Source organism: Melospiza melodia, chromosome 31 (assembly GCF_035770615.1).
Source record: "Melospiza melodia melodia isolate bMelMel2 chromosome 31, bMelMel2.pri, whole genome shotgun sequence".
Taxonomy (NCBI): Eukaryota; Metazoa; Chordata; class Aves; order Passeriformes; family Passerellidae; genus Melospiza; species Melospiza melodia.
The window spans coordinates 822,396-849,536 of record NC_086224.1 but is presented as its reverse complement, the minus strand read 5'-3'; the positions used below and the strand labels follow the sequence as shown (position 1 = coordinate 849,536).

General features: G+C 49.9%; 1 protein-coding gene across 4 annotated transcripts; it reads right to left on the bottom strand.

Annotated features, from left to right (window-relative positions):
- Positions 1-1,931: 1,931 nt before the first annotated feature.
- Positions 1,932-20,646, bottom strand: LARP4 (La ribonucleoprotein 4). 4 transcript variants are annotated; one of them, XM_063179347.1, is made up of 17 exons: positions 20,567-20,595; positions 15,788-15,962; positions 15,440-15,587; positions 14,156-14,314; positions 13,754-13,829; positions 13,134-13,270; positions 12,801-12,904; positions 11,732-11,842; positions 11,303-11,356; positions 10,493-10,702; positions 9,934-10,037; positions 7,124-7,348; positions 6,398-6,446; positions 6,041-6,199; positions 5,372-5,499; positions 4,457-4,625; positions 1,932-3,969 (listed from the first exon to the last, which is right to left on the bottom strand). In XM_063179347.1, exons 2-17 carry the CDS (start codon positions 15,836-15,838, stop codon positions 3,631-3,633), a joined length of 2,223 nt encoding a protein of 740 aa, XP_063035417.1. In that variant the 5' UTR covers positions 15,839-15,962; positions 20,567-20,595; the 3' UTR covers positions 1,932-3,630. The 4 variants fall into 4 exon arrangements, with proteins under 4 accessions (XP_063035417.1, XP_063035419.1, XP_063035420.1 ...); XM_063179349.1 differs by lacking the exon at positions 15,788-15,962 and having other exon boundaries at positions 20,567-20,646; XM_063179350.1 differs by lacking the exon at positions 15,788-15,962 and having other exon boundaries at positions 15,440-15,584; positions 20,567-20,609.
- Between the last annotated feature and the right edge of the window lie 6,495 nt (positions 20,647-27,141).

The window sequence follows — 27,141 nt, the reverse complement described above, 5'->3', positions numbered from 1 at the left end:
ATAGTGGGTTACTTTTTTTTTTTTCCTACAGCTAAAACTGCACCATCATACTGTGCCAGGCTAATTAAAGAAAAACAAAAAAACCAACAAAACAACAAGAGCAGGAATGTAAGATACTATAAAACTAACTTAATGTTAGAAATCAAAATAAACAAAACTTTTTGCACTTTTAGTTTTACTATCACATGCAAAGAATTTCTTCTTTTCACTCCCCAGCAGAAGCACGAGAGAGTGCCCCAATCTTTTCCACACGCAGTAATTTGGAAAAGACCTGAACTGGGAAGTGTATTTCTGTCCCAAACAGAAGTCAACAACTCTGAAAACAAGTCACAGTTCCTAAAACTGAAAGTTAGGTGTGATTTGCACCTCCTGGTATTTAACATCAGCAGAGCAGGACAGTTTGCATCCCGCGAGGGTAACCCCAGAGGGAACAGGAGAGCTCTGGGCCCTTGGAGAGCACCCGGAGCCAGGTGAATCCAGGAGCTTGAGTCTGGTTCCAAACCACCCCTCTGTCCCAGTTTCCCCAGTCTGCCCAAAGGACAAACTGCTGGGACAGACGCAAGATCCCTCCCAGCCCAGCATGAGAGGAAAAGGCAAAGCCAGTCCCTGCCAGGTCCCAGTGCTGAGGAGAACTCCCACCCCAACACAGCTTCACAGCCTCTGTATCCAACTGGGAATTTCCCCCTGCACAGAAAAGAATAGAAAGCAAAAAAAAAAAAAAAAAAAAACAAAAAAAAAAAAAAAAAAAAAAAAAAAACAAAAAAAAACAAAACAACCAAACCCCAAACCACAGCTGGAAATGGTGGAATTTGAAACGTGAAATCCTTGCGTGCAGGAAGGAACGTGAAATCCTTGCATGCAGGTGTGAAATTCATCGTTCCAAGTGCCCTAAGCTGAGGGAAGTTTGGATATGCTGGGAAAAGCCAACAGCTACAGCCTGACCTGCATCCCCTGCACACGAGGCAGGAGCTGCTGCTGCTGGGCCACCCCAGGATCACAGAGCACCCCCTTCCCACACCCCACGAGGAAGATGAAGCCACAGCTGGGTGGGTTTTCCCTCAAAGCTCCATTTCACCACTCAGGTCCTCGCAGCACAAGCAAGTCACTGACACTGGATCAGGGAATTTTTTCCCAGCCCCTTTTCCTCTCAATTCCTCCTCCAAACAGCCAAAGCTGTCAGATCCCAACGCTGCCTCAACATCCCAGAACACATCTCCCCTGAACACCCATGAACCACCCTACAGGCTTGTTTTGTTCCAGTTTGGCTGCAGGAATTGTTTAGAGCCTTTAAAACTATTTCAACTTCGCATTCACTGCATTTCAGGACTTTGACACTAAATATTTAAACTTGCCTATTGTTCCAACAAGAGTAGCATCATCAAAATAAATGGAGAAGGGTCTGTAAGGATCCCTAACTGTGGATGTGATCAACGATTTTTTTTCACTAAATTAAAAAAAAAAAAACCTCCCAAGCCCAGTACAGGTAGTTTCAAAGTGAATAGTGATTTTAGGGTTTATATATACATATATATATATAAAAATATATATATGTATACATACTTCAGGACCCGAGGAAATGGCAGGAAGCTGAGCTGGGGAAGGTTGAGGTGGGAGATAGGAAAAAATCCTTTCCCAGAGGGGTGTGGGGCACTGAAGAGGCTCCCCACATGAAGGGGGTCACAGCTCCAAGCCTGTCTGATCTCAAGAAGCATCCAGACAATGCTCTCAGGCACAGGGTGGGATTTTGGGGTGTCTGGGCAGGGCCAGGAGTTGGGACTCCATGATCCTGATGGGTCCCTTCCAAGTCAGCCCATTTGGTGATTCTCTGACTCTCTCTTTTGTAACATGCCTAGAAATGAACAGTTAACTGCATAAATACATTATATTGTGTTATGAATCAACTCAAAGCAATTGCCAAGCTGAATAATAAGTTAGAGAAATGACAACTCTGGCTTTATATATATATTTATAAAAATAGATATGAGTGTTCTCCAAGCAGTTGATAGAGAATTCCTACTGAGGCCCAAGTCGCCAAGGGTTATCTGGCTAAGAAATCAGAAGATGAAAAATTTCACAGTTATTTTAACTGCCACTTACATTCATTCTATGGCAACACGAGCATATATTACTAAGATGGTTACGGAATATATCACAATTGAGTTTTCCAGTGTTCACAACTTACAACTTTAAATTTGTACACTTGCTATTCACTAAAAAAAAAAAAGAGGAAAAAATAAAGATGTGATTCTTACTGCTGGAAGCTACTTTTCCCTAACGCTTTATACAGAACTTTGAACCCTGGTATGCTGATTTTGGCAGATTAATGCGCTGAATGTTCCTATTTCGGTCATTAATCACCCTGAAATTTAACCACTTACTGCACAATAGTGTTGCAAATTCAGTCAGCACACAGCTGGCAAGGAGCCACTGCTCCAGAGGGGATTTCCTTAACTCTGCATCTTTAGTTCCACTTTAAACAGTTAAAAAGAGTCAGTTGCTATGACATCAGCTGTAAACAACAAGTTCCCAGGAGCCTAAACCCTGATTTCTGGCAATACAGCAGCCAACAGCCTATTCCAGAGTCAGCACAGAGAAAACCCAGCCACAGCTCTGGTTTGCTGCCCAGTCATCCAGAGATGACAGAGAGTGCCCAGAGTTCCCACCTGCAAGGCAGAATTCAGCATCTGCAGCTGGAATTCCAGGCTCCTTACCTGTGCAGGTAACACCACCTGCCCATCCTACCCTGGGGCTGCCTCAGGAAAACACACCAAGAAAAATGCACTAAAGTCTGTAATAAAGAAATTAGAGAAAGTAACAAGAGAGGGAAAAAGCAAACAAACAAAACCCCAAACCTAAGGAGTTGCCCTCAAAAGGAGGCGAGCAAAAAGGGCATAATAAAGATTCTCACATGCTCCCTTTGCCTCCTTCCACTGCGTCTACGAGACAATTTCTGCTGTCCGCACACTCTCATCTACAATCCAGTATCCTGCAAAACTTATACCTTAAAAAGCTTGCTGAATGAAATATTAGTAAGGTCAAGAGACTCTACTTCAAGCTGGAAACACATGGGTTACACTACAGTAGTACATTCAGTTTTCATCATCAGTGACTAAGTGATGACAACAGGTCTGGCTGCACTCGCTCCGCTCATGCTGCTGCAGAGGCCTCTGCAATGCCAGGCCATCCATGGCAGACACACCAGCCCACAAGCCAAACGTTAAATAGGTTAAAAAAAGTTCTAATTTTACAGAAATGCTCATTTTCCAAAAATAATATTCTCTTATCCTTTGCCTCCTACACCGAGGGACAGGTTAATTTGTCAACTCATATCCTTTCACTTTGTCAAAACGCTACTTTCACAATCCCAAAGCTGATTTCAAGCAGGAAACCCTCTGCAAATTAAAAACAAAAATACAAAAATTATAATCTCTATATTTATAGTGATTGGAATCCTCCAGCATTTGTGAAATCACTTTTAGAGATGAATTTTGGGACCCTCCACAACTTCTCCACACAAGCCACGCTCCAGTTCAATACTCCCCTTCCCGAATCCTTCCCTCCTCCTCAGTCTCTCTGCTGCTCTTTAGTCCACAGCTCAAGTGAAACAGAGAATCATTGGCTGGCCCAGCGTTACTTTGGTGACCGGGGTGGCACGAACTGCTCCTTGCCCGCGCGGCGCGGCGCTCCCTGAGGCGAAGATCTGCGTCCAAACTGGCGCCTCTGTTCCCTGATTTTGGCAGCAGCTCCCCTGGGAGCTCCGCTGCCGCGGAAGCCGCAGAAATCCTTCATTCTCCCCTCGGGCCTCTCGTGAGGAGCCTTCTCCGGAGCCTTCTCCGCCGTACCGTTCTCTTCGCTTTTGGCAGGGGCCACGATGTTGGTGCGGTGCTCCCTCAGAGGCTGCACGGGGACTGGAGGGGGCTCCTTTGGGGGCTTCTGGCAAACTTCGGCGTAGCTGAGCTTGCGAGGCTCCTTTGGGAGCAAGGAGCAGAGTGAGGTTTATGCACCAGAGCCACCTCCCAGCCCAGGCCAGGCACGAAGCCAGGACACAACAGCAGCAACACACACACAGCGAGCAGAGGGGAGCTCCCAGGTGCACCATCAGCTCATCCTGGAGCACCGTCAGGGGCACAACCTGGAGCACCACCAGCTGCACAACCTGGAGCACCACCAGCTGCACAACCTGGAGCACCACCAGCTGCACAACCTGGAGCACCACCAGCTCATCCCGGAGCACCACCAGGTGCACAACCTGGAGCACTATCAGCTCATCCTGGAGCACCACCAGGTGCACAACCTGGAGCACTATCAGCTCATCCTGGAGCACCATCAACGGCACAACCTGGAGCACGACCAGCTGCACAACCTGGAGCACGACCAGCTCATCCTGGAGCACCATCAACTGCACAACCTGGAGCGAGCCCCCTGTGTCATTCCCAATCCCTGCTCTGGGCCTTACCTGTGTTGACAGAGCAGGAGCTGCACTTGCTTGAGCAGAAGGTGAGGAGGTGTTTGTCCTCGGTGGCTTTGCAGCACTGATGGGACAGACGGATGCCGGCGGAGAAGCCGGGCTGGCCACATCCTTTGGAGCAGACACTTCCTCTGGTTTGCTCTCTGGCTGAACCGTGCTGATAAACCAACAACAATTCGAATTAAAACCTATCGACACTCAGGTTTCAGAGATTATTTCCTTTTTTTGAAGTCAAAGCACAGAACAGAACAGCACAGCCATCCCCACCATGATCTGGTGGCCTCTGGAGAAGATACCACCCAACATTACTGCCAGACACTGGTGGGAGACTTTGCTAGAACATGCAAATGGGTCACCAGGCTCTGGGGGCATCAGTTCCAGCACTGCCAGACAGGTGAGGAAGGGGATTGTCCCACTCTTCTGCACTGGGGTGGCCTCATTCCAGTCCTAGGGGCAGTTTGGGCACCACATTATCAAAAAGATCTGAAGCTGTTGGAGAGGGTCCAAAGCAGGATCAGGGGGTCAGGAGGGTCTGGAGGAGTGGCTGAGGGCTCTGGGTCTGTTCAGCTGGACAAGGGGAGACTCCGTGGGGGCTGCAGCTTCATCCTGAGGGGCAGCTCCCATCTCTGCTCCCTGTGACCAGGGACAGGACAGGGAACCACTGCAGCTCTGCCAGGGGAGGGAAATCAGGAGAAGATTCTTGTGCCAGAGGGTGCTGGGCACTGCCCAGGCTGCCCAGGGAATGGGCACAGCCCTGAGGCTGCCAGAGCTGCTCCAGGGATGCCTAGGGTGGCATTGTTGGGGTGTCTGTGCAGGGCCAGGAGCTGCACTGGATGATCCTTGGGGTCCCTTCCAGCTCAGGACACCCCAGGGTTCCATGGTGTGCCCATGTTCTCTGCATACCTCAGCACCACAGGCTCAGTCTGGCTCGGGGAGCTCACGCTGGGCACGGGTGGTTGGGCAGTGCTGGGCATTTGTTCTTCTGGAGCAGGAGCAGGAGCAGGGCAGGGGCACAGGGAGTCTTTGCTTTCCTGCAAAGACACAGAGCAAAAGTTGCAAAATACAGAACAATTCTCAAACTGCTCCACAATATGGCACTGTAAGACATCTGAAAAGTGGGGTAGTCCCAAAGGCTGCTCAAGTCCTGATGATAGGAATTTTACTTCTTTTGGATCATCACCTCTAAAGCAATACCTCCTTATATGGGCAAAACAAGCAGTGGGTAAAACCAGAACTAAGGCTAGGTCATCCAGAATGTCAGTGCTTAGTCCTACCAGCTCAAAGAAGGGATTAATCTGGCAAAATCCCTTGCCCACACTTCACTAAACTGTTCCTACTCCAACAGCCAACATTCCTCCTTTGCCCACTTTATTTCTAAACACCACTCAGTTTACAACAGCATAACTGCATCAGCCCTAGCTGCATTCCCTCAGAGAAGAAAGGGACAATGCACCATGAGGTCTGGGATTACAGCACTGAATACATGGCTCTAACAAACCAAGCCTTTAACAGGGAAAAGGGAGTCCCAGCACCCAGATATGCACATGTGAGTACAGAGACAGGACCAGGCACCTTCTCTTTGCAGACTCCTTTAACGACGTCGGACATCCTGCTCTCCAGCACAGGCTCTCCCAGGATTTTTGCTGTGCTGCCAGGCAGAGGTGGGAAATTGGATGCAAGCAAGTCAAACTTTGGTGTCTGAGTCTTTGTTTCTGCTGAAGGCTGAGGTCTCTGGAGAGGGAAAACACAAGTTACTAGAGCTGTAACACTGAGCAGTGAAAGCCCTGAGCAAGTGTCAGGAACTTCCTAGAGAACTGTAAACCCCCAATGTAATCTGAGGATTTAAGGACTCTGCCATTCATTCAGTAACTGGGAAGCCAACACTCTGCACTTTGTGTGACTCGTGCAAAAAAGGGAAGCAGAACTTACTGAAACCCGGTCGTCCTCCCGTCTCCTGCGACCTCTGAACACGTTCCTCCTGTAAAGACAAGAACAGCAGTCAGTGCATGCAGCCAGCTGCAGTGGGCACTGCTCTGCATGAGGGCAGTACAGCTGCCTGCTGAGCCTTCCCACACATGGCTCTGGGATGTTCTCCCTCCTCACAAGGGGCCAAAGTTCCAGCTTTGGAAGAAGTTGGAAAAGAATCAACATGGCAACAGCTCCTCTTTCTCAGCTCCCCGCATGAGCATCTGACTGAGCACAGGGACAATTATTTTATAGTAATAAACTTCTTAGTCCGATTTCTCACTGACCTGCTCTTTCAAGTGTCTAAACCCTGAGTTACAAAGAGATAAAAACAGTTAATCTTAAAATACTGAGGAGCATCAAATTCCCAACTGAGGATTCACCTATTATTTACAGCAATACAGATGCCAACTTTACTTCAGCATCTGTTTTAATTCAGGAAACAAATCAGTTACTTTAAAATAAAGACACCTCACTGTCTTAAAGCCAGCTGTTTGTCAGAGTAACTACCAGCTGGAGAGTGAAGCTGGAACCACTCCTGCCCCCAGGTCAGCATTTACTGCTCTTGATTTACTTAAGCATCAGTTTTCTCGTGGCTGCTCCTTACAGAAATATAATTTGTGCTGATGGTTGATATCTTTGGCTCACACAAGCCAAGTTCCAGTGTGACACACAGGACACAGCCTTTACCTGCCCCTGCCGACGCCGTAATCGCCGTTCTGCTCCAGCTGTGCCGTGGGAGAATCCTTCTGGGAATACCCTTGGTCTTGGTGCCCCGTTAATGAGCTGTTGTGGCGCTCCATGACAAAATTCCTGGAGCTGGTTCTGCTCAGGTCCCCCATGGGCAGGGCCCCGGCACCGGGCGGCCCCTCCGGGTGCTCCGAGCTGCTGGACGAGCGGAAATGGGGCTTGACCCTGCAGGGACAGAGTGGGAGCTGTGGGACCCCCGTGCTGAGGAACCACAGCAGAGCCACCACCAACTGCAGCTGATTCACAGCTACAAGAAAAGCAGGCCAGCAAGCAGCAGAATTCCTCTTTGAGATCGCTGCCCAAAAGATACCCGAGAGGGGAAATAAAACCCCAAAACCCAGGGGTCGCAGAAGAGCCAGAAGAACCCAAAGAGGAATTTTTCCTCCGTCTGGGCCTGCAGCACTGGCACAGGGCATTGGAAATGGAGCTGGAGAAACAAGCCAAGGCCAAGGAACAGACTGATCTGGCCACAGGCAAACAGACTGAACTGAGACACAAGGCCAGGAGTGACGGAACATGGCAGATCAGGCCAGGGCAGCTGAGCCCTACCATGCATGGCCAGGCTGCTCCCATTCCCAAACCCCCAGCACTGACTCTGCAGCTCCCAACCCACAAATGTTCCACCCTGTTATTGATTATTCAGCTTTAAAGCTGTGGTTCCTTTGAGCACAGACACAGCTCTGCACTCTCCATACTGCTGCAAGTTCAGGCTCAGGGTCTTAAATGCAGAACTTTCCAGAAAAACTCAGTTCCAGCACAATATGGAACATTTTTCTGGAGCAGCATTTAGGTGTCTTCAACTATTTTCTACTTTTGCCCCTCAATGGTTTTCCATGCAGCACTGATCAAAGAACCCAAATTCTCTCTCCTTTGGTAAACTCTGCACATCACATAATTTAAGGGCAGCAGGAGGATTTTGCACACTTGCTGTTTTTAAACAATCTCATTATAACATTCCATGAAATCAGAAGAAACTCTCCTAGTGCCAGCCAAAGTACAATTCCTCCATCTCCCTTTCCCACAAGGATGTTGCAACAAATCAGCACAAAATAAATACGAGAGGCTTAAACAAATGTTTAGCTACAGAGAAAACTCCAGCAGTTAACTATTAACTGTCTGTACCACAAAACAAATCAGGTTTAATGGGCCAGGACAGAAACCCAAAAGCAGCAGCTGGATGAACTCTCCAAACAAGCTGTTCTGCAGGTCAAGAGGAGATTTGCTGAACAGAGATGAATTCACACTTCCCAGCTTCAAGAACCAGATTTAAGGGCCCAGTAAAGTTTTAGTTTCCCATCAGCAACAACCACAGGGAGAAGGTGGAGCAAAGTCAACTGAACTGTGCCATTTCGTCCAAGTTGTTCTCAAAATGGCACATTCTGAAGTCACTGTGCAGCCCTCAGATCTCATAATCTTAACCGTCATTGAGAAGACCACAGTCTTGTCTGGGCAGAAGAGCAAAGCAGAAAAGACAAGGAAAAATAAAGGAGAGAAAAAAAAGAGCAGAGAGGAGGAGAAATGATGTGAGAGCAGAAGGAAGGAAGAACAGGAGGAAGGACAAGCAGGGAGCACAGGCTGCCCAGCCCCAACTGTGACCTGTTCTCTCTTAGCGCGATACTTGATCATCACTGGGCCGCCAGGACCTGCACACACCGACCCTAAAGCTGCCACCTCAAGCACCCAAATCTTACAAACTGAAGCCTTTACATAATCAGGATTTTAAAAGCTTGGGGTTATGCAGATGTGATGTACAAGGAGGCATTTCAAGGTGCTAGCACTTGGATGCCACAGTTCTTGCACAGCTGCAGCATCTGTGCTTCCATGAGGGCCCATGTACCTGAGAGCTTCACAGATTTTAAGATTGTGCACAATTTAAAGCAAAAAAAAAAAAAAAAAAAAAAAGCCAAACCACCTTTGTCAAGATGTGAGTTTGAGGCTGAGCAGCTGCAATTGGAGCAGCTGCTCCATGTTCCAGGCAGTCACGCTCCCAGTTCCACAGTCTGGGTTAAGACTCTGCTGAGTCACCACACACCAAAGCTTGAAGTTCCCCTTCTGCCAAGAGCCACAGACCTGAACTGCACCACAAACCCACTCACAGCCCTGGCAGCTGTTGACTGATCTCTCTAACAATACCAACAGCAATTCCCATGATCCCAGCCCAGTGCTGCACACAAACTCCCACCCCCACACACAGGTTACTACTCCATTGTGTTCACAGAGCAATTGCTCCAGCAATACAAAGCGTTTCCTCCTCCCCAGTGTTTGTGTCTGAGCTAAGTCCTTACAGCTCTCAGGAAAGATGGGGACAAAGCAAATAAATTACAGGAACAGCCCCAGCATCGAGCAGTTGGACGCAGCAATCAGGACAAGCAACTCCCACTGCAGGAACCAGCAGCTCCACAAGGCTGATCCCAGCAGGAAGGCTTATGTTGTGCTGCAGGAGTTTATAATCTGTGTATAACAAACATAATTACAAGTATGACCTGAGGAGGAAGTTATTTGTCTGCAAAATTCCTCTGAGGCTTTTAAAGGAGTTACCTTGGCTCTCTACAGCACTGTGTCCATTATTTTAGGCTCTTAAGCTGCCACCTTCTACTTCATTTTTTTAGTAAAGTTAAAAAACATCACTCATTTGATGAAACAAAATAAATAATGTGGTCCCATCACACTGCATGGGGCATGCAAGGAACACTTGAGGATCTCAGCAGTGCAAGTTTTGCAGGAGCAAACCCCTGGCAGACCTCTCTTACCGATTCCTGTGGAATGGGCGACCTATACTCAGAGAAGCAGCATTTGTTTTATATGATCCTGGTGTATTAAAGCCATTCACAAATCCACCGTTGGGAAACGGGGCCTGCAACAGACACAACAGTCTCAGTGGCTGAGCTACAAAGAGAAGGTCTGCAGATTAATGATCAGCTTCAGCAGTTACTCATGGCTGTAATTTCACACTGGGCTACAGCATCTACTGTGGTGGGAATTCACTACTCCAGCCAAATCCCCACAGGTTTACAGTCTGCATCTGCTTCAGCAGAGTTCCCCCATTCCTGGAAAAGCTGAGGGCTCTTCCAGTAATACAAGCTGCAGAATAATGGAATTTCACACCAAAATTCCTTGAAATACGTGGCAGCCAATGGTGAGACTGGCAGCTCCTCTGACAGCGTTGCTTTATCAGGACGTTGCTTTATCAGATCCTTCACAAAACAGAAGGATCTGACCAAGAAACCTGGAACACCCCCTCACCCTAAGGATTATTAACCAAATCCCCCCTGATGGGCTGGGCTCCTCCCCTTCTCAGCTGGTACTCACCAGTGGTGTCTCAAAGTAAGGTGCAGGATTTGGAGACCACGTCTGAGGCACGATGCTGTAAATGGAGTACTGCTGAGGGCTATATACAGGCTGCATAAACAGTGGGGAGGCAAACTGGGCTTGGGTCTGCACGGGCTGGGGATACACACTGGAATCCACCACCCGGTAACCATTCTTAGCAAAAAACGTGTTGATGGCTTTTATCCTGGCCTGCAAGACAGCAAATCACACCAGGTGTCAGCTGGGAGAAAAGGAGAACGTGGAATCTTTCTTGCCTGCTGTAGGGATGTGAAGGTTCATTACTGTTTATGAATAAAAACTGATAAAATCACTCCAGCTCATAATCCCACAGCATGATAAGGGGAAGGACGCATGTTGCTTTAGCTGGGTGATCTGTAAAACTGAAGATAAATGCAGGAACTGTCCAGACTCCAATCATGACAGCTCCTCTCACAGTCCATGCACTTTGCTCCAGCCTGCTTTGTGCAGCAGCCAACTCAAGGCTCACAGTGGCAGGAATCCCTCTCCTGAGCTCTGCAAACCCAGATTCTGGGGCAAGTGGAGAAGGGAAGCCAGCACAGGAATGTATTTCACCCCCCCTGGGAAGTAGTGCTGCGAGTAACCAGCAGCCACTTGAACTGTAATTTGTCAGAGCTCCCCATGACCTCGTTCAGTCTCAGCCTCCAGAGCCAGAGTTATGGACTATCCCACTGCTGAGTCCTTGGATCACCCCCCACAAATGGTCACCATCATCCAAACAGAAACAACACAATGCAATCCCAACAGAAGCAGCAGCTAAAGCAGCCTCACCATTACTGGCTTGCCCTGAAAGGTTTTCACTTCTTCCCTTAAGTATTTGAATGCCTGCAGATACAAAAAAAAAAATCAACATTAGAATATCTTGATCAAGTTGTACTTCCCAAAGGATGTTCCATGATTTAACACAAATGTGCAGTCATGTGCTTCCCTGTCAGCCCAGCTAAATTCATTAACACTTTAAATTCAGGACTCTAGTGCCAGTCATGGCCAGAGAATGCCAAGGCAAGAGCCAGGCAAGGGAATTATAACCCCACAATCTCTCACCTTTGGTCTTATTAACCAGAATCTGCCAGTAATCTCTTAGAACAACAAAGAGGGGATCAGTAAATAAATATTTCTTTTAGCTGCAGGAAGCACAAGTGCACTTTCCCTGAGCAGGGACAGGATTAAAGCTGGGGTGCCAGAGGAAGGCAGCCTTACCTGCTGGGCGTCGGTGTCGGACTGGAATGTAACGTACCAGTTGTTGTTGTGAGCAAACTCACAGCTTATCACCTTGGGGCAGTTCTCATTCTTGAACAGAGCCTTCACCTCCTGGGGAGACAAGTTCAGGGCCCTTGTAAGTGACCCAAGTTTATGCTCCAGCTCCTCAGCTGCTGCTCTCCCCTGACCAGGGATGTTTTCTTATTCCCCTGACCAAATTACCCTCTACCACAATTCCTACTTCAGCCTCCTGGGCTCCCCAAGATAAAACAGAGCAACCACAGCTGTAAGAAAATCAAGATCTGTGTAGACCTGGTGATACTTTCATATGAAACAGGTAGGAAAAGTGTGGCTTTAGATCAGCAGAGTCATGGAGACAACAATGATTCCATGAAATATTTCTAAGTCAAGGCGACCTGACAGCTTTGCAATAATCAGATTGTAAAGAGAAGGGCAAGCAGCTGCTCAGAGTTTGCATTAAAAGAACTCATTAAAAATGCTGGTAGACTAACACCATGTATTACAACTTTAAAAAACAAAGAACTAAATCATTCTGTTTGCCAAGTATCAGGAGGAATTTTATTATCCTCCCTCCTCGGGCATAATGAGCTCAGCTCATGCTGGGGCTCAATGAATGAGAAATGTTTAGCAACATTTCTTGCTGCCAAAACAACTGTCTGACTTCAAGTAAAGTTATTGCTGTGACAAAAATTTAGCCTGAATTCCAAGCTATGCCCTGGACTGTTTTATTTTTGGATCTGAAAAGAAACCAGTTCAAACTTCCTTCCAGAAAAGCCAAGCTAGCTCAGCTTTGGGGGAAAAAAAGTTTACTTAAGAAGGTTTAAATATAGTAGTAAATAATGGGAAGGGATAATAACAATAAGTTTTTGTTTTGGATATTTTGACACTGCACCCAAGCGGAAAAAGTTACTGATGTGGTCTAGAAGAAAAATATCCGTGTTTAATCCAATTAAACACCAGCTGACCTTTCCCTGGTGCTCTTTGAAGCCCTGTTGAAAACACCTTCCAAAACCAGTACCAGTTACTTATTTCCTTTCTCCTGATTTACCTCTATAGGTGTAGTTTCGGGGATCTCACGGAGAATGATAATGCATCGTTTGTGGTTTGGTCTGACTTTCTCCCCCCTTTCATCCACTTGTACCATAGGAGAAGCTGAAAATAAAGTACAAAATTTGGACATCTCAGCAGTAGCAGACTCTCTTCTGGACTTTGGAACAAAGAATGAGAATTCAGGAGTTTGGATGAGCTTCCTACTCAATAAAGCTCCTGTCACCATTTACCAGAACAACAAACCATAACCAGCTCAGAGACTGCAGTATCTCTCTGAAGCATGGAAGGATTCTTTGTGCTACTGACACAAATATCAAATTCCCAGACTTACATCTCAAAACTTCAAGAATAAGGTCCATGTCCGTTGTCAGCTTCTTAATCCCTTCCATGTTGGCAATTGTCCATATTGGAACAAACTGATCACTGTCCATCTGAGACATCAAGTAGAGATCCTTTGAAAGATTCTCTCTAAAAAGATATAAAATTATTATTTAATAAAGATCCTGAACTTAGAGAAAACTCAAAACAAGAGGATAACTATAGGCTTAAATAAATATTCACCAGTACCATTCACAACCAAAACACCCTCAGGTTTTCTCTCCTGGAAGAAATCCCAGCAAATCAACACAAAGCAGAGCAAGATAATTTTAAAAACTTAATGAAGTTCTAGTGCCCTACACATTTGTCTGCAAAAAAGATCTGCCAAAAAGACTTCTGGTGCCACACAGGACATGATCTCAACATCTTATGACTGTGGAGCACAAAGTGATCCTCATCCAAGGACAGAGCTGCACAGACAGGACTGAAACAGCTGGAAGGTGCCACAGGGCTTCTACAGCACATCAGCAAATCCTGGTTTGTGTTTTTATCAGGATGATGGTACATATCAAGCCAAGAAGAGGGATATTTGCCAAAGATTATTAAATAAAGGGTTTATACCACTACACTTACCGAGAGAAGCAGAATTCAAGCTGTTTTCTCAAACATTCTCTGATATCTTCTGTGGACACAGTGGAGCTGCCATCACCTGAAAGGGACCACATCCACCATCAGCTCCCACTTTTATGGCAACAAGACCAGGCATGGACACATCTCATTGCAGAATACAAGAATAAATCCCTCTGGGTATGACTATAAACTCATCCAAGATGATTAAAGACCCCCAGACACTACTGTCTCAAAATGACTCTGATCCCACTTTGCACTTGTTTGGCCGGCCACGTGTTGAGGCCATACTGGAGCTCCTTGGGTACACACGGACATGTCAGAGTTCTAACTTGGTCACAGCACACTTAGAGCAGCTCCAGGGGGGTTACAGACACTGACAGCAGCATCTGAACTTTTAACACTCACCAGACACTTCATAGATTTGGTATCCCAGATCTTCAGTCGCCAGGACAATTCCATTTGCTGACGCCTCATCAACTCCTGTGCCATTCCTTGTGGCTTCACAGGACGGGGAATACATCACTTCATACTGCTTGCAGCTGTCCTCTGAGATCTCTATGTTACCTGGCAGCAGGAAAACTCCTGTCAGCTTCAGCACATTTCCCTTTGAAAAATTCTGGCTATCAACATTAACACAAATACTCAAGAAAGTTGTACCTCAGAGTATCTAACCTTAGCCTGTATTTCTTAGACTTTTGTTGGATAGAACTTTTATCTCTCCAATTTCAGGAAGATCTGGTTTGCACCAGGCTCCCAGGGAAAAGCAAATAAAAGTAAATAAAGGATCCTGAAATTGATCCCCAAAGTGGCACAGAATCTAAAAACCAGTCCTTCCACGTGAAATTCAAAATATTTAAGTGAGGTTGCTAAAAACAAGGGATGAAAATTGCTTACACTGCCTCAATTGCTTCACTTTGTTATGAAGAGACAAATGAGCTTCTGTCAGGCAAAGCACAAACCCAGCGCTCTCTCCTCACTTCTGCTGACTTACCAGAAACCTTTGACAAGGCCATGCAAGCTGAATGTTCTCTTCTTTATCCCTAACTTTTACTAAACCATTTTGCAGGGAATCTTCTGCATCCTCTGCCACGCTTTGAGTCACCTCAGCTACACCCTGGATCGAGTCTGAGCCAGACAAGTGAAACCAGTTGAATCTTTAGTTTACACTGCCTGTGTGGCAAGGATGGGAATGGGACTGCAGTGGAACGGCCTGAATGAAAGGAGGTAACCACGGGTACTGCACAGGGTTCTGCTCCAGAATAAATTTGTTCTGCTCCAGAACAAACACTCCTGACAGTGCTCAGCAGCACCTCCGTCCCCCAGGATTGCAGGTGGCCCTCAGATCTCATTTTCCTGTTCACAGGGTCCAGTGGATGCTCAAGTGCAGCCATGGCATGAATCCATTTCTACACATTCAGCACCCTGCTCCCTCTTAGCGCATTACTTGGTCATCACCGGGCCCCTGAATCCTGTTCCAGCAGAGCTCAGAGCCCTTCCTGAAACCTTCCTAAGAACCACCACCCTCACAAACCACCTGCTGCTTCCTCATCTTCCTTCACAACACTGCTCCATCAGCACTCAAGGACAGGAGCTCCTGTCCAGAGCTTCCAGAGGTTGCTCCTCACAGCTGAGCTCCCCAAGTGCCCCCCCAGGAGGGGCCATATCACAACCCCTGTCCCAACACCTCACCCTCAGCTGGAGTCCCCTGGGCTGCTGCTGTCTCCTGCCACGTGTGCTCTGTGCCATTGGTGGGGGGCACGGCCTCAGCACTGCCCTGGGGCACTTCTTGCCACACTTTTGCGTTGGGGTTCAAGCCAGCACCTTTTGATGTTACCTGCTGAAGAGAGCAGAACGCTTTGGTGAGTGAGAGCAACCCAGAGAAGCCTCAGAAGTCAAGCCAGGAAATACAGGCAAATTTAGTGATTGTCTCTAGAGTTCCACATCTCAAGTGTCTACCCAGCTATTAAGCACCTATGTGATTTTTTTATCAATGAAAACAGGAAAATCCTTGGTATTTTCCAAGTATTTCGTTTCTACCTCCATGAGAAGTGTTGCCTTCAACCTCTCTTTATTGACATCCGACAACATCAGCGGAGGCAGCGGCTACTCGGCAAGGACTCTGGGAACTCATAAGCTTTTAAAGACTTGACTGTCATAATGCTCCAGTTCCCTTTCACCAGAAAGGGAAATTTTCCCTCCTCCAGACCCCTTCCTAGAAAGGAAGGTAAAAAAACATATGTCAAGGAGAAGAAACTGTATAACTTAACCGAATTAGTGACATCTGTACTAACCAAGCACCAGCTGCGCTGTGTCAGGATTCCTCCTGAACTTACCCCAGTCCTACCCCGTTCCCCAGGAATCTTACACACATCAACAGACACTATTGATTTCCTCAGACTGGTAACCAAGGAGATTAAAGGTTTTGAATTGCCAAGACAAACTTACACACCATCCCAGCCTGCTGGGGAGAGAACAGGATCTGCTCACTTTGGGCCTGGGCAACAAGGACCATAATTAGAGTCAAAGGGTTACAAAAGAAACAGACAAGAAGAACTGCAAGACTCCAGCCTGGCACCTGACACAGAGAAACACTCATTCCCACAGCACAAGATAAGAATCCTTCAAGGTCCCTCTCCCAGAGCTGCTCAAAGGCATTTTGGGTGAGGAATCCAACAATACAGCAGTGGCACAGAGGAAAAACATGGCTTTTGCTCCTTTCATGTAGAGAAATAATAACTATAGTTATAGAGCAGTGAATAAAACTACTCTTTTGCAAAAATTCTCCCCGCAGGATATCCCAACACCCCACAAGCAGCTGTAACAGTTCCTCCAGCCACTGAACGATGCTCCACTTCACTGCTGCAATTTGTTGGACTTTAAAAGGTGAAAGTCATTAATCCAGCTCATATCCACAAACACACAGATAAGCAAGCTGGGCATGTTGGAGGCCAGGCTCCTGCATCCTGAAGTTAAGGAGTGGCTCACTACCAGGCCTCAAACACACAGCACAAGGATAAGGAAGCAGTTGCAATAGCTTTAGAGATAATTCCTCTGCCAAGGTCACACCTCGTGCCAGAGCTGTTTGCTGCAAGGACAAGCCCCAGCTCAGTAACAAGAAGCCTCCAAAAACTGGAGAAGTTCAAGACAACCGTGTGAGAAGCAAAACAAAGACCACGGTTTTTGCAAAGCTCTGAGATTCAAACCCCCCACGCACAAGTGATTTAATCCACATAGCAACAGAGTCTTCCCCTCCCGTTAATCTTTGCCCAGGAGCAGAGCTGGAAACTGGAAGTAGTTCAGGGTGAAAGGACACACGTGTATTTCCCTTTGCAGATTTCAGAGTAGCTGTTCCCCAACAAAACCTGCACAACAAAACCCAGTAACCTGCTGCAACCACAGGCTGTCACTGCAGTTCAGCAGTTCCAAACTAAGTTCTGGTCACTCCTGGGCAGCATCACCTGCCCACATGGGCTCCTGCTCACAGATCCAGAGCCAGCAGTTCCTTGAACTTACTTTTCAACAAAGCAAAAAGAAACAAGACACATCCAGGAGATGATTCATTCTTTTCTAAAAATAAACTATGCCTCACTACCTACATCTCTAAGGCTAGCACTGAGCTCAGGCCTAAAGTAATTTGCAGGAATAAATGTGATAAAGTGAAACTGAAACACTTTGTTGTGGTTACGGCATTTCTGGAGGTGACTGGGACTAAAAGCTTTCTGATGAAGTGATGAACACAATGGCTGGGACACACACCTGGAACAGAGCGTGGGCCACTTCCCCTTGTGCTACAAACACTGAGCTGTGACAGCCCAGCAGGATGCAGCCCTGCTCTCACTCATCTTAACAGCAAAACCCCACAGACTGCAGAGGATGAAAAGTCCCTAATTTACATCAGCTTTTGGGAAATTCATGCTGCGCTCCACGAGCAAAATCGCTCCGTCCTGGCCAGCGGCTCTTCAGAAGAGAAGGCCAAAATATCAATTCTTGCTTATTTAACTGAGGCTACAAACACTGAGCCCGTGGGATTGGCTGCAGCATGATCCTCCCAGCTGCTATCGGGAACTTTCATGACGAGGTTAAAGCTTTACAGAGTGACAAAGGTTGGGAACACTCGCTGGGATCCACGAGCTGACAAAGCTCTCCTCCTCAGCACAGCTTCCCCTCTCGTTCACACCACTTCCAGCAAAAGAGGATCAAAGATTCCTCCAGCAACTCCTAAAAATTGGCTATTGAAGAAAATTCTCATTCTGAAACATGGCAAAGGATATTTTTCTTATTGTAATTACATCTAAATTACACTTAACCAGATTCAATGAAGTTAACAAAATTGTAGGCATTCAAGAGTTTTAAAGCATCAATTTTAATATTAACTCAAATTATTCTGCAACCAAAATCCTAACTCAGATCTTGTGAGAGATTTCCTAGAGTAGACAAATTCTGTGAAACAGAAACAAAGCAAAAAAATCCAGAAGAGAATTTAACCAAACTTGTGAGGGGAGAAACGAACCCTTTTCCAGAAATGGAAACGTAAGCAGATGGAAAAAGCCCAAGGTCAGCAAAGCTGTGGGAGGCAGCTGAGAGAAGCCTTGTGCTGGCTGGGGCACAGGCAGGTGGGGACCCTGAGGGGCTCAGACTCGTGTGACCACCCTCTCTGAGGGGAGCTGATGCACACTCAGAGGCTGGATAAGGAGAGGTTGGTGTCAAACCAACACACACAACTCCTTCAGAGCTGCTGGCAGGTTTCAGGTAACAGTGCAGGGCTCTGCTAACTCCCAACCTCACAGTAACTTCAGTGGCCACAGCAACATCCCTCCCACCAGGAGCTGCAGGGTTTGCCATTGGGGAGCCTCCTCCACCCCTTGGAAAAGCCAAGGCACAGCTGTGCTGTCTGAAGGTGGTACCTGGGTCACAGGGGTGTGAACAGGGGCAGTGTGGGGTCACGGGAAGCCTCACCTGCTCCAGAGGCCCAACAACACTCAGTGCTTCCCACAGTCCTGGATTTCTAACCAGGAGACAGCATGGGCAGCATTTCACCCACCTGAAACACACAGACTCCCATTTCCCCAAGAAATTACAAATATATGGAATTAGGAGCACATACCCATCTGAGTGGAGGCCAGCAGCCATTATCAATTCCATTTCTCTGGATGTATTTATTAATATTCCAATGTACCTAATATTAACTGTTAACACAGATCCTGGCTTAGCAGGACAAAAAAGGCCTGCCCCAAACATAAACCTATGAAACAGCACAAGCCTCACACAACCATCACTGCAGAGATTTGGAACTAAAGGATGTTGAAGGAAACCCAATTCCCCCTCACACACTGTAAGGGCTCAGCACAATCACCATGTAAACACTGACAGCTACAGCAACTCAGCCAATCCCCCTGAAAACCCCGGGACTTCCACACATTCTGTGCTGTATTTTCCAGGCATCCCCAAAGATCCTCAGATAAAGCTGCTGGCTGCTCCCAAGCATCCAACTGCAGCATTCCAGGACACCTAGCTCTGAGCTCCAGTTCTCTGTCCTGGCAGTGAAAATAAACCTTCAGAAAGTCCATATGCTCCTCAGTAACTCAAAATTAAATATTACTGAGGCTTCCAGAATGAAGATCACAGGAACTCGCAACACCATCAGAGAAAGATGAGAGTTGAGTTCGTGCTTTAGGACTCCCTAAAATCTCTAAGTGCTGATGAGCTCCAGCTCCCACCCGCAGCAACGGCAGCAGCCATGTGCTCCCTGATCTGCTCCAGCTCCCGTCCACATCTCCATCCCCACATTCCAGAACCTGCTTCGTGCACCCGGGGCCTCTCGCCACGCTCAGCCTGGGATGAGGCAGCTGCTCATGCCTCCCATCAGCCTCAGCAGTTCCTCTTCCAGCAGAACACTGCAACCCCTAATTCTCCAGGCCTGTCACCGTGTTCAGGACAACTTTCAGTCCTCCCCGCGAAACCAAGGAACATTCAGCTCAGAACTGAGGTGATTCACTTAAAAAACAGAACGTGTTTCCTAAACTGCTTTATTGAGAGGTTCCTAGGCACGGAGCACATGTTGGCGTTTGTGTGTGAGCCCACCAGCACCATCTCCCCCATCACCCGAACAAAACCTCTGGGCAGAACCCCCCCAGCCGAACCCCTGGTGCAGACACAGCCCAGCGCCCGCCCGGCTCCCCCCGTGACTCCCCCGGCCCGGGCAGCTCCTTGCTCCGTGCACGTTTCGGGACAAAACTCGGTGCAAAGTTTATGGCGGCCACCCGGGTTCGTTCAGCAAAGGCTAAAAGCGCTTGGCCGAACCCGTGAAAGGCCGTGAGCAGGTGAAGCCCCATCCCGGGCCACAGCGGACACGGCGCCCGCCCTCCTCGGTGACCTCCAGGGCCGGGCCGGGCCGCGCTGCTCGTCCCGCCCGGACCCGGAGCGCCGGGGAAGGGCAGAACCCCCCCCTCCCGTGCCACAAACCACCCCCGGTGCTTAATTAACGCAATTAACGAGGCGCCGCGCTCGGGGCAGGCCCCGCGGGGCCGCCCCGCGTGTCGAGGGGCCGGGCCGGGCCCGCTCCTGGGAGGCCTCGGGGAGGCCCCGCGTGTCCCGCGTCACCTTCACGGCCGGGCCGCGGCGGCACCCGAAGGTCACGGCGGCGCCTCCCCCGCCCCCTGCCCCGGCGGAACCTTCCAGAGCGCCCCCCGACCCCCCCCACCGGCCCGCGGCCGCCACCCCCGGATCTGCTGTGTCAGCCCCGTCCCCTCCCCCGGCGCGGCGTGCGCGGCCTCCCGCCGCCGCCGCCCGCCACATGGCCCGGCACCGTCACCTCACCTCCACGAACAGCAGCATCGTGCCGCCGCGGCCGGCGGGCCCGCGCTCCCCGGTGCCCGGAGCGGCGATCGGGACACGCGGGCTCCGCCTCCGGCCGCGCCGCCCGGCCCGGCCCGTCCCGCCCGCTCCCCGCCCGCCGCCGCCGCCTCTTCCGGGCGCACCGAGCGCGTCCGGGGCACGGCCGGGACGGACCATTCTCGCGCGGGAGGGGGGGTGCGGCTGCCCCACCGGGCGCCGCCAGAGGGCGCGGTGGTTGCAGCGCCGCGCGCGGGGGAAGCGGCGTCCCCCGCGGAGGGAGTGGAAGGGCCTTGAGCCGCCTTGTGGAAAATTCTCGGATTTGGGGTTTTGGGGGGTGGTTTTGGTTGGTTGTTTTTTTCTAATTAAAGAACTCATAATCCTTTATGCTTCCAACAAACCGCACACACCGGCAGGGTCAGACCCCGCTCCGACCCCACCGGCCGCCCCGGCCCCTTTTTTCCTGATTTTCCCAGTTTTCGGGCCAGCCCCGCGGATCCCGCAGGGACACTGCGGAACAGGGCAGCGATCCCGCAGTCCCGCTTCCCTGTGCCCCCACCGGGGGTGCCCAGGGACTGTCCCCTCCCGCTGTCCCCCATCCTGCCGGCAGACCCCCGTCCACCCTCCCCGGAGCCCCGGCGAAGGGGCCGGAGCGGCTGCCGGAGCTCGGCCCGGCCAGGAACGGGTGGGGAAGCGCTGGGAAGGGGCCGTGGCTCCGGTGGGAATGTCACAAGAGCAGGATTTCCTGCAGACAGCACCGATATAGCCAGGGCACGAACCCACGGCAGGCTCCTGCAGGAGGCAGCCCTTGGTTCGGCCGACTTGGGTGTCCCCCCAGACACACAGAGGGAGCAGCAGGAATGATGCTCTGAGGGTATTCCTGCCAGGAAAACACACCTTGAAACCACTTTGCTTCAGAGAAAGACCCACAAAATATATTACAGTGCATTGAGGGGTAACTGGTTGGTTTTGGTGAGAGAATTAAACACTGTGGTGTGGGTGGAGGATGGAGATTCCAGCCCTCAGGTCCCCTGCCCTGTGAGGGACCTCACCAACGCCATCACCTGCAATTAGGGCTGGGCAGATCCGTGTGGATAAGACGGAGCCAGGGAATAATCAGGGTCCATTGAGGAGATTAAACACAGAGCACAAGCTGCCCAGCAAACACGGCCCAGCTGGCAGGCCCTTGGCTGTTCATGGGTAGCAGCTCCAAGACGTGGAGGAGTGAAAGAAAAAGAAACAGAAATTGAATAAGTTGGAGCAGGACAAATGGGAGGGGACTGTTCACACACTGAATCCTCTCACTGCCAAGAGCTGCCCGACCTCAGTCCACAGGGACAGCACGGGAGCAAACCCCTGTCAGATCAGAGTTTGTCACATCAGGCACTGGTCTGTGCTCTCTGGGACCAGGGACAGGAGCCAAGGGAACAGCTGGAGCTGTGCCAGGGGAGGGTTAGGTTGGATATCAGGAGAGGTTCTTCCCCCTGAGGGGTGTCAGGCATTGAAAAGGCTCCCCAGGAATGGTCACAGCCCCCCAAGGCTGCCAGAGCTTCAGGAGCATTTGAACAACACTCTCAGGTCCATTGTGAGAGTGGGAGCTTCTTCCTTCTCATCCCCATCTCTGCACTTGTCCTCTCGAAAGCACTTTGCAACCATTAACTCCTTAATCCTCACTCACACCCCCAGGAAGGGTGAGCATCACCCTGGCTCATAAACCTCCTGAGCTCCAAAGCTGCTCCTTAATTTTGAATGTGCCCGAATGGAGCTCTCAAAGCAACGGAGGGATCACAGCATGGAATTGTTCTCAGCCCCATTTCCAGACCTGCTGAGCACCTGAGATCCCACAGAAGCTGAGGACTCCTGGAGCCAGGCTTTGCTGGGATGTAAATTACCACTAATGCTCAGATTAGAGCATTTCCCAGCACTTGCTTCTGCCCATTCCATGGAAACACCCAGCTGGTAAAGGCTCAGTGTCACCAGGACATTTCCAGCTCAGGACCAGTCCCAGCCTCACTGGCTGGGGTGGAAAACCAGCCCTGCTCCATAGAGTGAGAAAGGAATTCCTGCTGGGTGACAATTCTGTGTCAGCCAAGAGAGAAATGCAGGAGTGACACCACTCGAGCCAGGACACGACCAGGTGCTGCTGTCACCTGTTGGGAGGTGAAACACCCAGCTCTGTATTTTATACCCGGGCAGGTTCTTTCCTGTGAGTCACCAGCTGTGACTGAGGCACTGGCAGCTCCCCTTGAGCCCCATCCAGGCAGCCCAGGAGCTCCCAAAGCCCTCCCCCAACAGCTGGGTTTGGGATCATGGCAGAAACAATTGTTCCTCCTGCCCAGGGTGTTCCAGAGCAGAGTGAGCTGGTGGACACACAAATGAGACATCCCAGCCTGAGAACAAGCAAAGGGCAAGGCAAGGAAATCCTTTCCTACAGCAGCCCTCACCCAGCTCCATGGAATCAGAATATGGAGCCATTTCTGTCTTGTTAGAGTCAGATTATCTGATGTGAGCCACTGCCAGAAAAAACTGGGATTTCCTGTCACCAGCCTCCCTCTGCTCTATTGACTTTTCCTTGCTTCGGGCGTACCTTATGGATTTATTCCTCATTCCCCAGCAGAAGGGATCCAGCTGCATTCAAGGGCACCTCCCCTGTTCCTCTAGAGCAGGAGCATCCCAACACTCAGGAGGGTTGTGAGGACCATGACACAGAGACCTGAACTGGAGCAGAGCCTTTCCCAGCCCTCAGAGCCAGCAGGACACCCCCTGGTTTCGCAAGAGGAAACTCCACCTCGGGGTAGAGCAGAGGGCACCAGGAATTCGGCCTTAGGAAGCCGGGAGTGAATGTTAAAACCATGAGGCAGAGCAGTAGGAGCGGTGCTGGGTGAGATTTATGGCTCCTGGGTGTGAGCTGGGACCTCCCACTGGCAGCTCCCAGGTCTGGGCTCTCCCTTGTAGTGCAAAGTGCTGCTCCTTCCACAAGTGTGCTGAAACAAGGAGTCAGCTCCCCTTTTCCTGGAGTTTCACTGTGTCACATCCACTCTGGAACGGGTGCTCACTTCAGTCCCAGCCGACTGCAAACACCAGAATAAAAGCAGGGCCTGTTTATTGTCCCTGACTCTGATGAGCTCCCTGCACAGCAGATTTATCTGTTGGTTACCTGGGCATCAACTGCCCGAGGGGTCCAAGGCCAGTCCCTGGTTTAGGGGAGATGTTCTGTCCATGTTCCCTACATTTTGCCCTGTGCCTGCAGAGCTGATGCCAATGTGGCTCAGCCACCTCTTGGCCCCGGTGTTTTGTCCAAAGGTGCTAAATTTGGTTACCACACCTCTGCTGCCATCCTCACTATCAGCAAGGAATAAATATTTTTACACAAGGAATAAATATTGAGCTGGCCTCACTATCTCTGCCTCAGCTCCTGTTGCCTCCTCCCAGGCAGCAGAGCCTGCAGGATTGCAGGGTGTTCCCACCACAGGGCTGAGCAGATGCTGCCAGGGCCTCTTTGGTGGCTCTGACACAAAAGGCTGGGCTCAGCAGCTGCTGGAAACATCTGGCTTTAATTCTTCCTTAAAGCCACGGCTTTCATTTGGCCACCAAACCACGTCCCTTTCATCTCTCCAGAGGACCAACCCTGTGGCAAAGCTGACTCTGTCTGTCCTTACCCTGCATTATCCTGCAGGAAGGAAGATCCAGAAAATTCAAGGCTGTGCTCCTCACAGGGGAGAGTCTTGGAGAGAGCAGCAGCTCCCAGCTGACAGGTTCCTGCTCTTCTGTTCCTTTAAAATCATTCTGGACACACATTCCTCCATCAGCATGGTTCCAAGGGGCTCAGAGTCCAGCTTAGACCTGATTTCCCCTAAATTCCCTGGGCTGAGAACCCAAATGTGAAGAGTCAACAGAAGTGACAAGTTGTGCTGAGCAGGCCAAAGGGTGTCCTTGGGCTGCAGGGAGAAACTGTGTCTGTTTAGAAATCCCTTCAACTGAGGGTGCTGAAGGTTTGTGGCTGGTCTGGCAGGCTGGGAAGAGGGCTGGGAAAAGGCCTTGGCAGGATCAGAAACACCAGCAGGGGCAGTTTACTCAACAACACTTGGCTGATAATTCTGCTATCAATAAACCCAAGCAGGGAGATGTTTTGAACACTCAGGGTGTTTTTTGTGCAGTAGAAGAGGCCTGGAGTGAGAACTTTGGAGGCTGGAGAGATCAGCTGCCATCACATGATCCTGTGGTAACCACAGCAAAGTTTTATCCAAAGCCAGGGAAACTCTTGGCTCTGCTTCTGGGCCTGAGCTCAGCAGAGTTTGTGCCATTGTATTTTCACAAACTTCCATCGGTGCTGAAGTAACTGATTGGCTTTTCCAGGCAAAACTGAGTCGTGCTGTGGGAGAGGTGCCTTGGGCAGCTCAGAGCCATCACGGGGTCTGATCCCAACATGCCAGGCCAGCCCAGCTCCAGGGGCAGCCAGCCCTGAGCAATCCATCTCCTGTGGCAGACCCTGGCCACACCCAAAACCTTGGCAGGGCTGGAGTGTAGAAACTGTGCTATAATTTCGAATAAACCAGCTCTTCCCATCTGCCTCCTGCCCTGCTGCTGGGCCACGCTCTTCAAACGGCCACAGGGAAAAGGTTTTACCCTTTTATTGAACGTGATCAAATAAAACAATCCATGCAGGGGACAGCAGGACAACAACAGGCTCACATGGACTCACAGCTGCCTGCTAGGAGCAGGGACCTGCCCTGGAGCGCAGTGTGGGGGATTTTTCTGTAGCTCAGGTGGTATTTTTGGTACTCAGGATTTTCCCTTCTTGCTACACTGTATTCCAGCCAGGAAACCCTCCAGGGCATGCAGCCAGCAGGAGCTGATCTCCAGAGGAACGTTCAGGAGAGCTCAGGTGTCCCTGTCCCACCTCTCCATCCAGGTCAGAGCTCCTGGCAGGGAGGAGGAGCGAGTGAATCACCAGGAAAGGGCAGGAGCAGGAAATGCAGCTGCAAGGCTGACCCAGCATGGCTCCTCCTGGACCTTGGACAGATGGAGCTGGCCAGGAGTTAATGTTTAACTCCTCCAAAGGCCTCGGCTCAGCACAAGGCCCTGCAGACACCAGGGACATCCTGCTTGGCCAAGAGCTGTGCTGGGATGGTCCCAGGGCTGCACTTCTGCCTCAAAGGCAGTTAAGTCACAAAAGTCCAAAGAGCCTCACAATGTCCTGATAAGCACCAGAAAAGAGATGGAGAAATGACATTAATGGCATTAATTTGTTCATTTGGGCAGCCCTGTCCCGGGCACAGCAGTTCCCACCATCAATAAGGAAAAGCTCATGTGTTGTTTAGATGTGTTGTTTCCAAGGAACTTGGCAAAGCCCCAGGACTTCCTGCTCTCCCTTCTTTCCCCATCTCTCATTCCTCTTCCCAAGGGCATTTAAATCCAAGCCTGACAATCCTGGCTAAAAAGGAGCACACAGTGCCCCGGGGGCAGGGCAGGACCCAGCACCTTAATCCCAGCTCGGGTTACTCAACAGCAGTTTTGGATTCCTGTTCCTCACTTCACCCTTGTAAAGTGGGGATGGTGCTTCCTGAATTCCCAACGCTGCCAGAGTCACGTCTGAGGGCTAATTAGGAATGTCCAAAAACTGGATGAGTGGCTGTGAGATGCTACCTTGCTGAGGACCAGGAACTCAGATTTTCCTGCTTCTCCAACCAGGATGCCAAGGACAGCCAGGAACTGCCAGGAATGGGCTCAGCAGTTCTGCCTCTGTCCCACAGGGCACACACATCCTGCAGGGAATCCATCCATCCATCCATCCATCCATCCATCCATCCATCCATCCATCCATCCATCCATCCATCCATCCAGTTCATTTGTGGCCTCTGCAATAACCTGACATGGGTGGGAAGGATTCAGCCGTGTTCAGCAGGTGGATCCAATGTCTCTCCCAGTCCCCAAGGCTGAGGAAGAAAGGATTCTGTAACCCAAGAAGAAGCAGCAGCTCTGACTGTCCAGGAATAAAAGAGTCTCAGTGAGCAGCTCCTGGCTAAAGTTACCTGCAGGCAGAAAGGGGAGAGCTCAGGCTGTGCCATCAGAACCCCAGGTGTGCAGCCCTGCCTTAGCAAAGCCATGCCACAGAAGTTCCAGGATGGTGTTTTTCTGTTACCTTGGTTTTATCACAAAGCAAAAAGGGAATGTACAGACTGACAGAGCATGTTTGGAAATGGAAATAAAATTCCATTTTAATCACTGATTAAACAAACCAGTGGTGCTCTTGGGAGGGGTCACTTGGAGTTTACGGATTGGGTGGGGACCTCAAAACCAAAAGAATGCCATGAGGGTGTCCCAGGCTTTTCTGGGGGTTTCTTCACCCTGGCTGCTGGGCCTGGGCTGTGGGAAGCTCATGAGCCCCAACACTCAGAGTCAGTGCTGGCTCCTGGAAAATGCCTGAGTGAGACTCGGGTGAAACATCAGAAAGGCAGGGGTGAAGAGAGAAAATGTTTCTTTGGATTCTCCCCTCTGCGTATTAACCTACCAGAGTGGTCCCATTCTGCAGCTCCAAGGGTGACTCCAGATATCCCTGA